This window comes from Euprymna scolopes, chromosome 30 (genome assembly GCF_053919585.1).
Source record: "Euprymna scolopes isolate OS-2025 chromosome 30, ASM5391958v1, whole genome shotgun sequence".
NCBI lineage: Eukaryota > Metazoa > Mollusca > Cephalopoda > Sepiida > Sepiolidae > Euprymna > Euprymna scolopes.
Genome location: NC_136511.1, coordinates 92,082,926 through 92,098,137, shown reverse-complemented (window position 1 = coordinate 92,098,137; position 15,212 = coordinate 92,082,926). Strand labels below are relative to the sequence as shown.

The 15,212-nt window shown below is 30.0% G+C and overlaps 1 protein-coding gene across 4 annotated transcripts in view; it reads left to right on the top strand.

The window, feature by feature from the left end:
* Positions 1-12,788, top strand: part of LOC145254563 (alpha-catulin-like) — a 709,135-nt gene extending 696,347 nt beyond the window's left edge. For all 4 annotated transcript variants that reach the window (XM_080113145.1, XM_080113148.1, XM_080113146.1 and 1 more), the window contains 2 exons: positions 174-257; positions 10,147-12,788. In XM_080113145.1, the coding sequence (XP_079969271.1) occupies positions 174-257; positions 10,147-10,371 (309 nt within the window). In that variant the 3' untranslated portion in view covers positions 10,372-12,788. The remainder of the gene's footprint in view (positions 1-173; positions 258-10,146) is intronic.
* The last annotated feature ends 2,424 nt before the right edge of the window (positions 12,789-15,212 follow it).

Below are 15,212 nucleotides of genomic sequence, written 5' to 3'. Positions count from 1 at the left end.
GTCAGGATCAAATCAGCCTCTAAGCTCATTAAATCTAAGCCAGGTGTTAAGGCATGTGTATATATATAATCAACAATAATGAGACAATTAATCTGCCATGAAATTAACTTGCCACCATCAATTAATTCCAATATTTCTACAAGATTTTCTTTTACTTTGTTTTTCTTATACAGGTGGACAGTGCTATTCAAGAGACGAAGAATCTGATGAATGCTGTAGCAAAAGTTGTAACCACCAGTTTTATATGTGCTACAAAAGTAAGAATTCTTTCAAATAGTTTTTTCTGGTAGCCATTTTTTAATGAATATTAGAAATGAATTGTTAGAAATTATCAACTCTTTTAAGAAAAATCATTTGATAATTTTTGTAAGTTTTTTAATTATTTTGTAATCACTTAAATAATATTAGTTTCTATTGCAGCTGAAACCCAATAATGTCCAGAAGAATGGCCATCCATGACAGAACATTTCTAATTTTGAAACAGGTATTCATGTCACACAAACTAGAACTGTTCTATCACAATCGATATATTCACACGTTACTTCACGTCTTAATAGTTAAACAATATTAAGATCTCTTTTTTTTTTGTAATCTGGATTATTTAAAAATATGAATTTTAAAATAGTTAAATGTTAGTAAAGTTGTATTCTGAGGTTTTTTTTTTATATTAGGCTGAGTAAAAAATGAATGTTCAAGTTAAAAACTGAATCTAATCAAACTTGAATTTGAAAGTTCTAAATTGTTCAATGTATTGTATTAATCAGACTATTGGTCTCTTCTTGAGTGTTATTTGTGCAACGTTACGGTTAGATTGTCCTTCAACCACCCTCAGGCATGTTGGTTGTTGCTTGGAAAAGAAAATAGAAAAAAATTATGGGCTCTGTAGATATTGTACCAGTTTACAAGAATTCTGGTGAAAGAACTGGCCTATTAAATTATCACCCTATTAGCCTCCTCTCTCTCTTCGCCAAGATATTTGAGTCCATAATTAACCAAGCTCTAGTCCACCATCTTACGGTTGCTAAACTTCTGTTCAACCAACAATATGGATTTAGGCACGCCTGTTCTACTGCAGATATCCTAACTGTAATCTCTGAATGTATATAGCATGCACTGGATAAAGCAGTAGCCCTAGATATATTTAAGGCTTTTGACAAGGTATGACATGATGATCTCAGAAAAAACAGATCATACGGTATTACTGGACGAATACTTAATATAATTAAATCCTTCTTAAATAAGAAAAGAATCCAGATTATCCTTGATGATCATACATCAAAACAATAAATGCGGGCATACCTCAAGGATCGATTCTTGAACCTTTATTATTCCTGATATTCATAAACAACCTCGCTGTTTGCTCTAGGTTTTCCAGCTATATCAGCTCCAGATATTGTCTTTGGTGTTTGCTCTAGATTTTCCGGTTATATCAGCTCCAGAAAACCGATAGCAAACACCAAAGAACAATACCCGAAAACTTGCCACAAGGGCCTGGCTGAATTTTTTTTTAAAAATATCCAGTCCATATGACATCAGAACAATATTCAAGAGTGATTCGACTTTCAAAAAACACATAGTATGAGTCGAGCCCCCGACTGAACGTCTTATGACAAAAAACTGAGATTTCATAGCCATTTTCTTAGCTTTTATTAGCCATTTAAAAATGCTTTATCAAATTATTCAGACATTATCGACTCTACTTGTTCACAAAAGCAGAAGGTTTTGTTTTTACATGAAGTCTATCCTAGTTCAAAACTAACTCTGGAATCTAGTAAGTGATGCCCTTTTCTCTTCTCTGCAACCTCTTTCCCACAGAAGAGATGTTGCGATCATATCTCTGCTCTATCGTTATTTTCATGACAAGTGCTCGTCTGAGCTCTGATCTATAGTTCTCCCTCGTCAAACTTTCACAAAATACACTCGGCTAGCTATCAACAATTTCCACCACTCTCTAACTGTGCCTAAATTTAAACACAGATTCCATGAACAAAGCTTTTTGCCTGTGAAACACTGTTCTGCTGACCTGCTTCCCAGTCAACTCCAGTATGGTAGCCTTCAAGTCCAATGTAAACAAGTTCTTGTTGAACCATCTCCTTAACTCATCAAATTCTACCCAACTTACACCATTAAAAATTACTACACTACCACCTTTCATTCATTAACCTTTTATCTTTGAATGGCTTTTGGGCCTTAATAAGTGGTAACTCCTTTGTAAAAAAAAATCATTTGAATGACTTTCAATTCTTTTACTTTCACATGCTGAATTTTTGTTGTATGTTTGTTATAGTTTCCTTATGATGGTCTTTTCACTAGCTATGTACCTACCTGAACTATGTATTATAATGCTAATTCACAATTAATTTCTACAGCATACAACAAGTTAATGAAAGTGTTACGCAAAATTTGAAAAGCGAAAATTATAAGATCTTTGAGAGATGAAAAAGAATTATATTTAAACAGATAATTTGTCTAGCAAGAACATAAGACTTAGCTCTATCTGAAAATGTAAGGCTGCACCAAAGTCTTATCTGAGCCTTACTTTCCCATATTATATGTAGTATTTCCAAAGTTATGCCAATAGAACATTGACAACCCAAAAGCTATTTATCTGATTAAGCTGAAATTTTGCATAGTGATTGCTACTACCAAAGAGCATACATTAAATTTGGAAAAAAATCAGAAGTCGAAGTTTGGTCATTGGTTACAATATAAGCAAAGTAGCCAATCTCTAAGGTGAATAGAACCAAAAGTTATTGCAAAAAGTGAGACTCACCTTTTCTTTGATCTCTGACTTAAATTAAACCAGTTTTAAGTTAGATAATGACTGATATTTTAACCAAGTTTGATGATGATTGGTCAAATGATGTAGACACTAAGCTGTCCACAAAGAAGCTGACAAGATTGAGCAAAAACATGGGTTCTGTTGTTGTGCATTTTAAAACAAGGCTTTTATAAATTACAACTTTACTATTAATTTGAAAAATGAAAGAAAGAAATTAACACATAAATGTCAAATGGAACCCATAACCACTTTTTATATAAAAATGAAATGGCAACAATTTCTAAAGTTGAAAAACTTGATTATATTACCAGGAATGTTTGATGCTCATGAATGTTAAATGATTTTGTTGTTTCATTTGTGTTTGTGTTCTTTCTTGATTCTTTTCTACTTTAAAAATGGTATTTTTTTCTATAAATGGTCAAACAATAAACCATATTCAAATTATGATTTTTCTTGTCTCTAAACAAATGATAGAATTGTAATTCAAATGAGGTTTTTTTTTGTCAGATCTATGAATGATGTAGCATTACAAGTTTCTTTTTTCTTTTTATATAATTGTTATTTTATCAACTTGCATGAAAAGAGCTATATAAAAGATGCTTAAAACCGTTTGAATTATGCAAATACCATCAGTAGTTCAAATGTTATGAGAATTTTAAGTGCCAAAATTTATGCTTTTCCATGGACATTTTTCTTTAGAAAAAGTTGGCTAAATTATGGACCAATATTTCAAGAAATTCGGTATTTATTTATTTTTCAAGCTATTCTCATGAAACTTGTTACTCTTATGTAAAATTGTGTGCTCTTTCTGATTATGCAGTCAAATCTGATGTATCTCTTTACCATAAGCCATGAATTATAAATTCAGATATAAAAATTTAAATTTTTTTAAAACTGACGTATGATATCATACAGTGGGTGTCTATTTATGAACAAAACTAAGTATTATAGTAGTATTTAAATATAGCTTTATTGAGAGTAGGTATTTTTCTGCCTCTCTACCAAAGGAGAGCTTAATCTGGGGTGTAGCCATTGAATGCCTAAAGCGCATTCATGGCCGGTATTTACTACTCCCATCAAAGAAAAGAAAAAATTGAGTAGATATGAATTAATCTTAGAAATAAATCGAAGAAAATTTTTCATATAGATTTTGGATTTCTATAAAAGATGGAAATTCTCATAGTCGATCAGAACTTGTGAATTTTGGGACCCGTCCAATTTTCAATTTTGTAAATCTTCTCTATCTGGCCCAAAATATACCCCTATTTTCTGAGATGCAACCATAAATCGTACTCTACATGAATCCTCGATGTAGCTTTCTCAGTACCAGGGTACCAGGAATCCTGATAAGCAACAACTATATATTCACCAGTTGATGGTAATTTTCATCATTTCTATTCTATTGTTTTATTGAAAATTCAATTGTGTACCCAAAGAACTAAAATGGTAATTTTTTACCTTGTTTCCACCTTAACATTTAAAATGATTACTTTTATAGGTTTTAGGGTATGCTGAAAACGAATATCACATTTAAATTTCTGCAAATAAGTAGTTTTCTGGATATTAAGCAATGTCATTTCTTATGTTATTGCTGGTGGCCATCTTGGTATGCACGAGCGCACAACTGCAACCCCTAAGAAAGTATGCGCAAATGCACATACCAACATGACCACCAGCAATAACATAAGAAATGACATTTCTTAATATCCAGAAAACTACTTATTTGCAGAAAATTTAAATGCAATATTCGTTTTCAGCATACCGGAAAACCTAAACAGGTAGTCATTTTAAAGAAAAATGTTCAGGTGGAAACAAGGTAAAAATTTACAAAATGCATCACAATGAAATTCTTTATCGAAATGCCTAATTATTATTATTATTATTATTATTATTATTATTATTATTATTATTATTATTTAGATATCCTCAGTTAAAAAAAAAAATTGTATGTTTAAAAAAATTTTTAAAAATGGTCTTGACAATGAGTTAAAAAATAAAATAATTATACAAAATACTATTAAAAACCCATCACGAGGACATTTATTGGTTGAATTTCTAACAGTACTTTGTATATTTTTAAGTCATTGGCGAGAGTTCAAAGACATGATTAGAGTTCAAAGACATTTATGTGGCTATTTTTCTTATGCACCGCTCGACACTAATTTTCGAAAAAAACAAACATTTTACATTAAATAAATACACTAAAAACTTATCCAGCTAGGTAGAAGAGTAACTTATCTTACCTTTGGTAATATTTATTTGAGTGCTTATGCACTTATGTTACCATGCTATTTTTCAAATAGTATTTTCAAGTTAAATTCCAGTTTCAAGACATTTTTTTTTTTAATTTAATTATTAGGTGAAAGTATAGAATAGTTAACAAAACACCCTTCCCTCTCCATATTAAGGATGGGTTTCTAAATAATAATGTTATTATTTCAGCATGGTAGCATAAGTGCACAAGTACCTCTTATTTGTTATATATTTGTTTTTATTTTTTTCTTGACCACTAAAAAACCTAATTCTACCTTAAGTAAGAAGTTATAAATACCAATATAACAGAAACACATGTACTTAGTACATTTTGCTGTTTTTTAACACTTTTAGTACAATTGCACTAAAAGCGTTAAAAATAACAAAATAGTATTGTTTGAAAATAAAATTTGGAAAACTTGAAAATAATTTTTTTAAATTGACAAACTCAGAATAAAAAATGATGAGTAAAACGAACGCAGAAAAACAGTTTTCTATTTTTAAGAGAATACAAGCGAAACTCGTTAATGCACTGACTTTAGTCAGCTCAGTATTGATCAGCGCATTAGCGCTTAGCGAGCTGTTTTTCCATTAAGCAGATTTGAATTTCTATAAAAGATAACATTTCCACACAACTAATAATTATCAAATATTTACATATTATACATGAAAATAATTCTGAAACTATTATCTATATGAAAATGGATGATATATGCTGATTTATCTAATCAATTTTGAAATATTTTATGTCAACTTTGCTTGGTTATAACTTTGCTTCCTGTGGTCGTAACAATATAAATCAAAGTCCAGTAGAGATGGACTTCTATTTTTATGTAGCCTGTAAAATTTCAGCTATATCCAATTAAATTTGACCCTGCACATATGTATCCAAATGTAACGTATGGAATGTAAATATTGAAAAAAAACAGTTTCCCTTTTTTGCTGTCGTCATTTTTTACCGTTTTTTTCATTTTTAATTTGGAGCATAAAAACATTGAACGCATAAAAAAAATTAATTAGCATCATTGGAATGCTTATTTTATTCTCTTTCCATCATTGTAATTTTTTAAAAAATTGACCAACAAATAAAAAAGATATGACTTGTTGAAGCACATTAGGTATGTAATATTGCCGATGTTCACGAAAATATAGCATATGCTTGTAGGTCTAGTCAGAAGTTTTCTTTTTGCTTATTAAACATTTGTTTCTTATTAAAAGTAGCCAACATGGCGTCTGTAACAAATTTAAAAAAGTATACAATAATAGGTATTGTATTTTAACACTAAATAATTCAAAATGACCTGATGTGCCATAAAACCAACTTACCTCCTGACAAGAGCATATTAAAGGATCTGTTTAAAATGGAGTTCTTAGCACTCCCCTCCATGCAGGCATGCTACTAGCAGAAATGATTTACACATTCTTTTTTTTAACTAAATTTCATCACAAAAATGTTTTAAAATTTTCACGTCAATACATGAAATCTTGATAGTGATAACTCTCTCTCTCCCCTTTTGGAGGTGCTGCCTGGAAAAGAAAGTGACCTTTAGTTTTCACAGGTTAATACAAAGGTCAAAAGAATGATGATCAGATTAACAAGTAAAAATTGAGAAAAACGTTTCAATTTAACTGACATTGTTTTTATTTGCTTTCAAAACAAAAACTAATTAGCATTCATGAATCTCATAATTTTTCCCTCTTAGAAAAGAATAGAAATCTTATTAATCAAATCTGAATACATTCTTCTATTTCAAAGCAGAAAATGTCATATCATATCTTATAGGCATAAGTGTGATATTCTCCCTGAGTAAGCAATATATCTTCCACCAAAAGAGGAAGTTTTTAGGAAATATCAGCTGCATGTATATTTTGGTCAGGGAAGATGTCATACTACACCTAGAATTCTCAAATGGTTACTCATCTGGTAATGACTAGGCTCAATGTCGCTTAACTTTGGTGATCTAATGAGAACTGGTGTGTCAACATGAGCCGCATACTCGCATGGATTTACACTAGTGATTGGACAATTTCAATATTTTTTTCTGATTTACATACGATGGACAATTTCAATATTTTTTTCTGATTTACATACGATGGACAATTTCAATATTTTTTTCTGATTTACATACGATGGACAATTTCAATATTTTTTTCTGATTTACATACGATGGACAATTTCAATATCAATAACAAAAGTGACCAAAAGAACACAGCTACAGCTTAAAAGTAATCACCTGCACAAATATGGGCTCCCTATCAAAATGGCATCGATTAAAGTGTGTTAATAAAGCAATTTTCTTATTGCAAATGTTTTCTTAAAAAGAATGATTAAATATACTCAAGTTATGTAAAAAAAATATCCACTAACAATTTATTTACGTTAGTTTTTTTAATATAAGTTTATGCTGGAACAAAATTTATAAAAAAAGTTGTGGATAAATCAATTACCTTTTATGTAATAGGATTTTATGCATTTATAATGATCTTATAAGAGTCTTTCTGACAAATCTACAGAATTTGATATAAAATAATTTTACCCCAATAAATTTGACTTATCTGATATAATTTTTCCTTAACTATGAGAGTTCATTTTTACCAGACTTTTTTTGCATACACTTTTAGGACTTTGATTTGATAATTTGATATCTGACATAAATTATCAATTTATTGATATTTTTTGGCCATCTTATGGAAAATATTTTTTCTGGACTAAAAGCAAAACTTAATAATTAGCATTTTTTTATCAAGCATTTCTTTGTAAATGAATTTAATTAACTATTTTTAAAGGGAGGAAAAACTAAATTATAATGTTTAAATTTAAAGATATTTGTTTGAAAAGAAATAATTTTTTTTTAGTTAACAAAACATTAGGAAAACCTTTGTTTTTGTACAAGTTTTTTTATGAACTTATAACGTAGATCACATGTTGTATTTCACAAATACTTTTCAATGATTGACTAAAAATTGCAGCAATTTACAACAAAATAAAACTTTTACTTATCATACAGGTAATGTGTCTAAATATTTTAAAATATTTATTTCAAAATATGTTTAAATATTTTGTAATATCTTGTGAGTATGTGCAAGTTTAGTCCTTATTAAAAGCTATAGAAGTGGGAGCTTAGCCCCTTAAATTCCCCTCCAGAACAGTTTTAAAATCTATTTTTAATTGATATTTCATAACTACCAAATCTTCTGTTACTGAATTTTCTTCAATTCATACACATATACACATATATAAATATATATATGTAGATGTCATAACTTGTTTACTTTGCCTGTGATATTTTTGAGTGGAAAGCAATACTTAAATTGCTAATATGGAAAAATTTTCCCTTACCAATGTGATGCTCCAGATATGCACGTCACTCTCCATGCTCAAAAATATTGCAGGCAAGATGATGAATGGCATCAACTCAAAAGATGATATACTTATTACTAGCACATAGTTTAGCTTCAGGCTTCGGACTTCTGGTTTCAAATCTCTTTAAGTTCAGCCCTGCTGTGAGTAGTATAATGATGAAACACATGTCCATGATTATTTTTTATAATATATACTAATCGGGGTACCAGGCGACAAAAGGGAGAAATGTTTGAACACATCTAAAAAAGAAAAAAATTGTCTATGTTTTCAACGTCTTAAATTCACTTATAAATAAATATTCATAAAATCATTAAAAAGGTTTAATATACCTATTTACTATGCCTCCCCACGGGACAGAGTTAGACACCAGGGTCGTTTTTTAACGTGGACTTATTGTACTGTGCTAAGTTTTAAATAGTATTTTCAAATTAAAATCAAGTTATGTTCAACACTTTGCAAACCACACAATGTTCATAAGCGTGTAAGGACAAAAAAGTGTGTACATTTTCAGCATCCCAAATTCACTTTTTAAAAAATGATATCAGAAAATACATCTTTTAACCCTGTTTAAATGTAAAAGCTTACCAAAATAAACGTTTTCAAAAATATGTTAAAAATAAAAAACAAAATGTCCACCGTAAAGTGGGTGCAAACTAATAATTCTGAGATGACTCTCTAACCCATTCAGGCACAGCGACAGTCGTATCATGACACTGCAAAGAGATGAAGCAGTTCACGCATGCGCCGATGTTGAAATTGTTCAGAAAGAGACAATTTTATGTGAATCCCCCCATCAGATTCTGCAGTTGTTAAGGTAGAAAAAAATTAATACTTTGTTCTAAATTTCATATATTAAGCGTCAGAGTCCATGTCTTTTAAGACAGTATCAGAATCATACTTATCTGATGTGGATTTCCAAAGTTTTAGTGAGACATGCTGACTAAAATGATTCTCGCTAAAAGTGAGTCACATAATCCCACATTTTTGATGGTCTTGTGCCATTTTATATTTTTTTAGCAAATAATATAGTATCTGTTCTGATACAAAACTTTACTTTTTCTGTCAGTAAAGAAAAATCCTTTTTTTCACTGAGGCAATTTTTATTTTTCTTCCAATCTAGAGTGCACATAATTCCTCATTAAAAACTGTCTAATTCTGTCTCCATGGAGAGAAAAGTAAATACAATGTCACCTAAAATGAGATTCTATTAGTTTTAACTGATTACATGTGACCACTTGGCAGAAAGAAGAAAAAAAAATAACGAAATTTAAAGTTTCCGAGATAAGTCTAATGTAAAATGATCTTCATTTCCAAGACATTCTAATTTTTGGACGATTCATTCAATTTTTGTTACGAGTCACTCTAAGAAGAGTTGAAAGTGAATCTTGGTTTACTTTCAACTCATAATTCTCGTGGGCAAGTTTTGGACCTTGAAGTAGTGTTTTTTTTTTTTGTTCCCAAGTTCATCAAGTGCCTTCATGCCTTGTCTAGAGTGATTTCCATAAAAAAAAGTCTGACTGGAAAATCATTAAACCACATGTAACTGCTTAAACTAGCCGTTCCCCCAAGTAGTGGAAAATTTAAGTTTTATTTATTTTTTAAAAGAATTATGTTTGGAATCAGCCTTTTTCTTTTCAGCCAGTTCTGATAACAGGTATGCACTTACATAAAGTCGGATTATATAAATTCTCCTAACAATGTTTCTTAATGCTGATATTTTCTTTTCGTGTTTCTTTTGTTTTCACAGTATAACATAGACTGTCGGTCATCATCAATCCCAGCATATAAATGGCGTGGCAGCTCACAACTCTTGGATGTCCAGGCTAATGGCAACACAGATCATGGAAGTGAATCAGGCAACAGCAGTACCAACACAGCACCACCCTCTCTACAAAACTCATATACAGAGGGCCTCTATCGTAGTTCCTCTCTCAATAAGCCTCTATCTTGCATTGGACTCTTAGATTCATGAAGAGTCAGAGAGGTTCTGAAATTTTCCAAGAAGCAATTACAGTAGAATTGACATCGGAAGAAATCTTTCTTTTGAGTAGGTTACGTGGAGTGTGATGCTGAGAAGACAAACTTTGTATCAGGAATGAATATAAGATTGAAAGCGAAAATGTATCCAAATCAGTCGTGGGACTCAACGGGATTTTTACAACTGCTTACAAAGAGGATAAACGTTCTCGGATTAAATTGTTTTCAATTAAGATTTTTCTTTAGTAATGACATTCTTTTATGGAGTCATGATTCAAATTACTAAGTTCATTACCAGGTGGAGGAAATTACAGACGAAAAGTAAGACTAATCTTGTCAAAAAACTTGGTTTACTCATTTTTAGAAGTGGATTAAAATCAGTGTATGATTTGTGTAAAGAGAAACTGATACAGCTAATAGTCATATAACAATCAAAAAGCCTATCAATATCCCAAAATCAATTCAACACCAAATTGCTGCATAAATCGAATCACGAACTAGATATGTTTTGCTTCTTTATGTTAAACAGAAATGCAAGATTTTGAATGTGCAAAATGAGAAACATTAAAACCAAAAGCCATAAATACTCCAATGCTTTATTATGTGGAAGTCATTCTTTACTAATATATATATCTACATTAGCAGCAGCTTCTGAGTAATCTAGACGTATGTGCTGCATGTACATACAGTCTAGTCTAAGTTTTTAGAAAACATAAAAATATAATTTAATCCTAAAAAAAGACTTGAATTCCACAACTGATCATAACGGAGACGTTTTTGGCTCAGCAGATGACATAAGAATTTCAAAAGAAAATGTTGAGAACTTATGAAAATGTTTTTGTCGAAATAAAACAGAAATACATTTAAATTTACCAAAAAAGTAAGGATATAAGCTGTAAAATTTCCTACCAACCAAAACATGCAACAGTCTCTTCTGTGATATTGAAATGATTTCAATTTTGTGTATGGGAGCTTGTGTTGTTTAAAACAAGTTTTTTAGTGTCTAAATTTCTACTGTGCATCTGTATCTGCCTCCCATTGACTATTTTATCTATATCTACCTATCCATCCATCTGTCTTGATCTTTTTGTATCTGTTTCATTTTATCTGCTCGCTTGTTTATCTGTCTTTCTCAAAATTAGCATTTTCATGTGTCAATCGCATCACACATGAAAGCCTTGCAAAGAATCACACATGCAATTCTTGCTGCTTCTCACTACAAAGAGTTTAATCTTACGCTCACCAGAACATAATCAATTCATGATATTGTGCAGATTAGCCATGTCCCCCATAGAATAAGTAAATTTAGTGCCAAGATCTTATTCCACACTCTCTATTCATGCACTTCAAGACTCATCATAACCAAAGGGACTTCACTGAAACCTGTGCAGATGCTACATTAGTGAGATACTAATATTATTTCCTAGTAAATACTACTCGTAATATTTGTATGATAATGTTGATTTTTTTAATACATTTTTAGAGAAGCTATGTTTATTGTTTAGAAAGAAATCTTTAAAATTCCTTCAAGTTTTTCCTTTTTTAAAATGATTTTTAAATTTAAGAAGAAAACCTTTTTAAAAAGACGCATAAACAAAAATAAATCTTTTAAAACAAAAAAGCATTGAATTATTTTTACTCTGTTTTGATCTGTAGTGATGGGAGGCAATTCTGCCCAGCTTGCTTGATGTCTGCCAAACAATCGTGTGCTGGCACCGATCACATTCAGATATCACTCAGCGCTAATTCTAATCGGAACTCCATGACAAGAAACAACAAAAATGGTGCATGCTAAACCACTGCTTGTCATGTTTTCTATCTCCTGTATTGATGGCTCGTTCAGATTTTAAAACTTTATTTTGCTGCTGTCAGAAGGCAGTGTTGTAACTGACTGAAAAATAAGTTTTTGCCATTTAATAAAATATGGAAACAAATTAAAAATTATTTATATTTACCCTTTTTATTTGCTATTAATAAAGATTGCATGAATGTTCTTTGTTTTTAATGTTGATCTTAAATTTGACATTGGTTTGTGTTTTCATTACATGTTAATATCATCATGTGTTGTCAGTTGAGTCCTTTTTTTAGGACTGATATGTTCATAATGAAGATGTTGAGAATCATGTCTATTTTTTATACTTTTGTCAATTTTTTTTTTATTTTCATGAATGTTGTATGAAATGGCAAAATTTTAAACATTTCTCATGAATAGTTAAAGTATCTCTAAATCTTGTGTAAAATGTACACTTGATTATCGAAGAAAAAACTCCATGAATTATTCCAAATATTTCAGTAAATAATAAAGCAAATGTGAATATGTTGGACAGATGAAAGGGAATATAATTACATTTAATTCTTTTCAAAGTGAAAAATAAAATTTTTTTGAAACATTAAAAAGAAAAATTTGTTTGATTCAGAATTATTTCTTTATTTACATTTTGATATAAATCCAAAATTACATTTCCTGAAAGTAAATTAGCATTTTGGGTCATATTTTCTTTTTTTTATTTTTTCTCTGAAAATTATTATTTTTTTTATTTACCACAAAACTAGGAATGGATTTTTCTTTTCGATAGAGATTAGTCCTGAAGTGTATTTTACAAATCATTATTACACAGTGAACAAATATTTTATGAGTATAAAAAATATTCATAAATATTTGTGGTCTAGTTCTGAATCTTTTGTAATGAAAAGAAATCTTTTAAAAATTTTGATTTAAAATCTTCAATGGTCAATACCTTTTTAATCGAAGAAATGGGAGTGAAGTGTCAACTAATAAAATACTCATTTCTTTAACAAGGCTAACTGGGCTATCATTATATTTCTCCAGTTGTTGCAGGTATTTTGGATAAGATAGATCTAATGTACGATCTATCTAATCTAAAATACCTGCAGCAACTGAATCGTATTTCAAATCTATCGTATGTCACAATCAACTATTCTTTACAACTAATCTGAAGAATATGACCTCTATCAATCATCTGTAAGTACATATAAAATGTTTTTGTGTTTCAGTTTTATTCAGACTAATCTTTCTGGTTTTTAAAATTTAATATCTTTAAATCTTTGGTCACAGAAAATCAATCATGACTGAAAATTAACTGGCATGTTTTGAAGTCTACTACATGCATGGAAAATTAACTAGCATGTTTTGAAGTCTACTTCATGCATGGAAAATTAACTGGCATGTTTTGAAGTCTACTACATGCATGGAATTCTATAGACAATAAATTTAGTAACTAGATAAGCTCTTTTCATCGGAATAAATTTGGTTTATAAATAAAAAAAAATAAAATAAAAAGATTATATTAATATTTATGCTTTATAAAAAAAATAAATTATGTTAATAACTTATTGAAATGTTTATTTTATTTTTTAATTATTATGGTCACCACTTATCTAGGCTCAGAGGCCACTGAAGATAAGAATTAATGAGATTGTCAGTAAAACACTATGAGCAGAATGATGGTTCAACAAGATGGACAAAAGAGGATGACCAAAAGATGTCCAGAAACGTCTTGATCAACAAATGCTGACATAGATGGTTATGTCATGGCATAGATGGTTATGTCATGGCATAGATGGTTATGTCATGGCATAGATGTCAATGAATGATCTCAAAAAATGATTTGCAAGATCATTTATGAAAAGAGTTGGATCCAAAATGCATCCTTTAGACACACCATCATTGATATTAATTTAATAGTTGAAAGAAAATTTCTGCTATCAAGTTTATGAAGCAAACATGTGCGCTAAACCTTCAAGTTTTTATTTGACATATCAAGAACTAGTAACAAAAGCCTCCTGTGAGTAGATTCAATGACTCTGTCAGCACATCAGCATCTTGCAGGAAAACATTTATATTGCTTACCACAAAGTGACTTTTACTAAGGTAGCTGACAAATTCCTGATCAATCACAAATACAGAATCCTCTACTTATCTTGCATTTATCTCAAGATGCTTTGCTCTTACTCCTAGTTTTCCATAACATTTTGTTCTCAACTCTTGTTTCTGCAACTTTGAAATTTTCTTGATCCCATGAAAAATTTCATAATAATCAACAATCTCTCATATTTCCAAATATCCTTCTTGCCCTGATCATTAGGGTAGGTTGATTTTCAACTTTTTTTTTTTGCAAATGGAAAATGTTGCAGCAAAGAAGTGTACTTGTACATTAAAAGCATTAAAAAAGATATTAAAAAATGAAAATATCGAAAAAAAAGATTATATTGCACATATCTGTTATGGAACAAAGTTCTCCAAAAATTCACTTAATTTCATCAAGTATTTTTTTTTTTACAGCGAAAAAACAATTTGTTATGATACAGAGCAAAAGGTTTGGTTTTTAGGAAGAAAAGCTAGTATTAAAGATGAGGAGGGAGTGTCAGCACTTTACATTGAGTTATCTCCCCGTGGCGTGTTCAACAAATTCCATTAATGGCTGACTTCAACGTGCTCTCATAAGAACGTGTTTTTTCGCTGTAAAAAAAAAAAAAAAAAAAGAAAACTACTCGATCAAATTAAATGAATTTTTTTTTTCCTGAGATCTTCATTCCTAAACGGATACGTACAATATAACCGTTTTTCAATATTTTCATTTTTGAATATCTTGATTAAACTGTACAAGTACCGAAATTTGCACAATTATGAGGATTACAAATATAAAAAAAACGAGGTTTATAAAAGTAGTTAGATGAGCATTTGATTTTAAAGATTGTCTACTTTGAGACATGGAAAAATCTTTGTCTTTGAAAGATTTATATGTGAAATTATTTAGTATTTTGTAGTTCCAGTTTTAACAAGGAGTGTTTATTTAAATAAACTATATAATAACT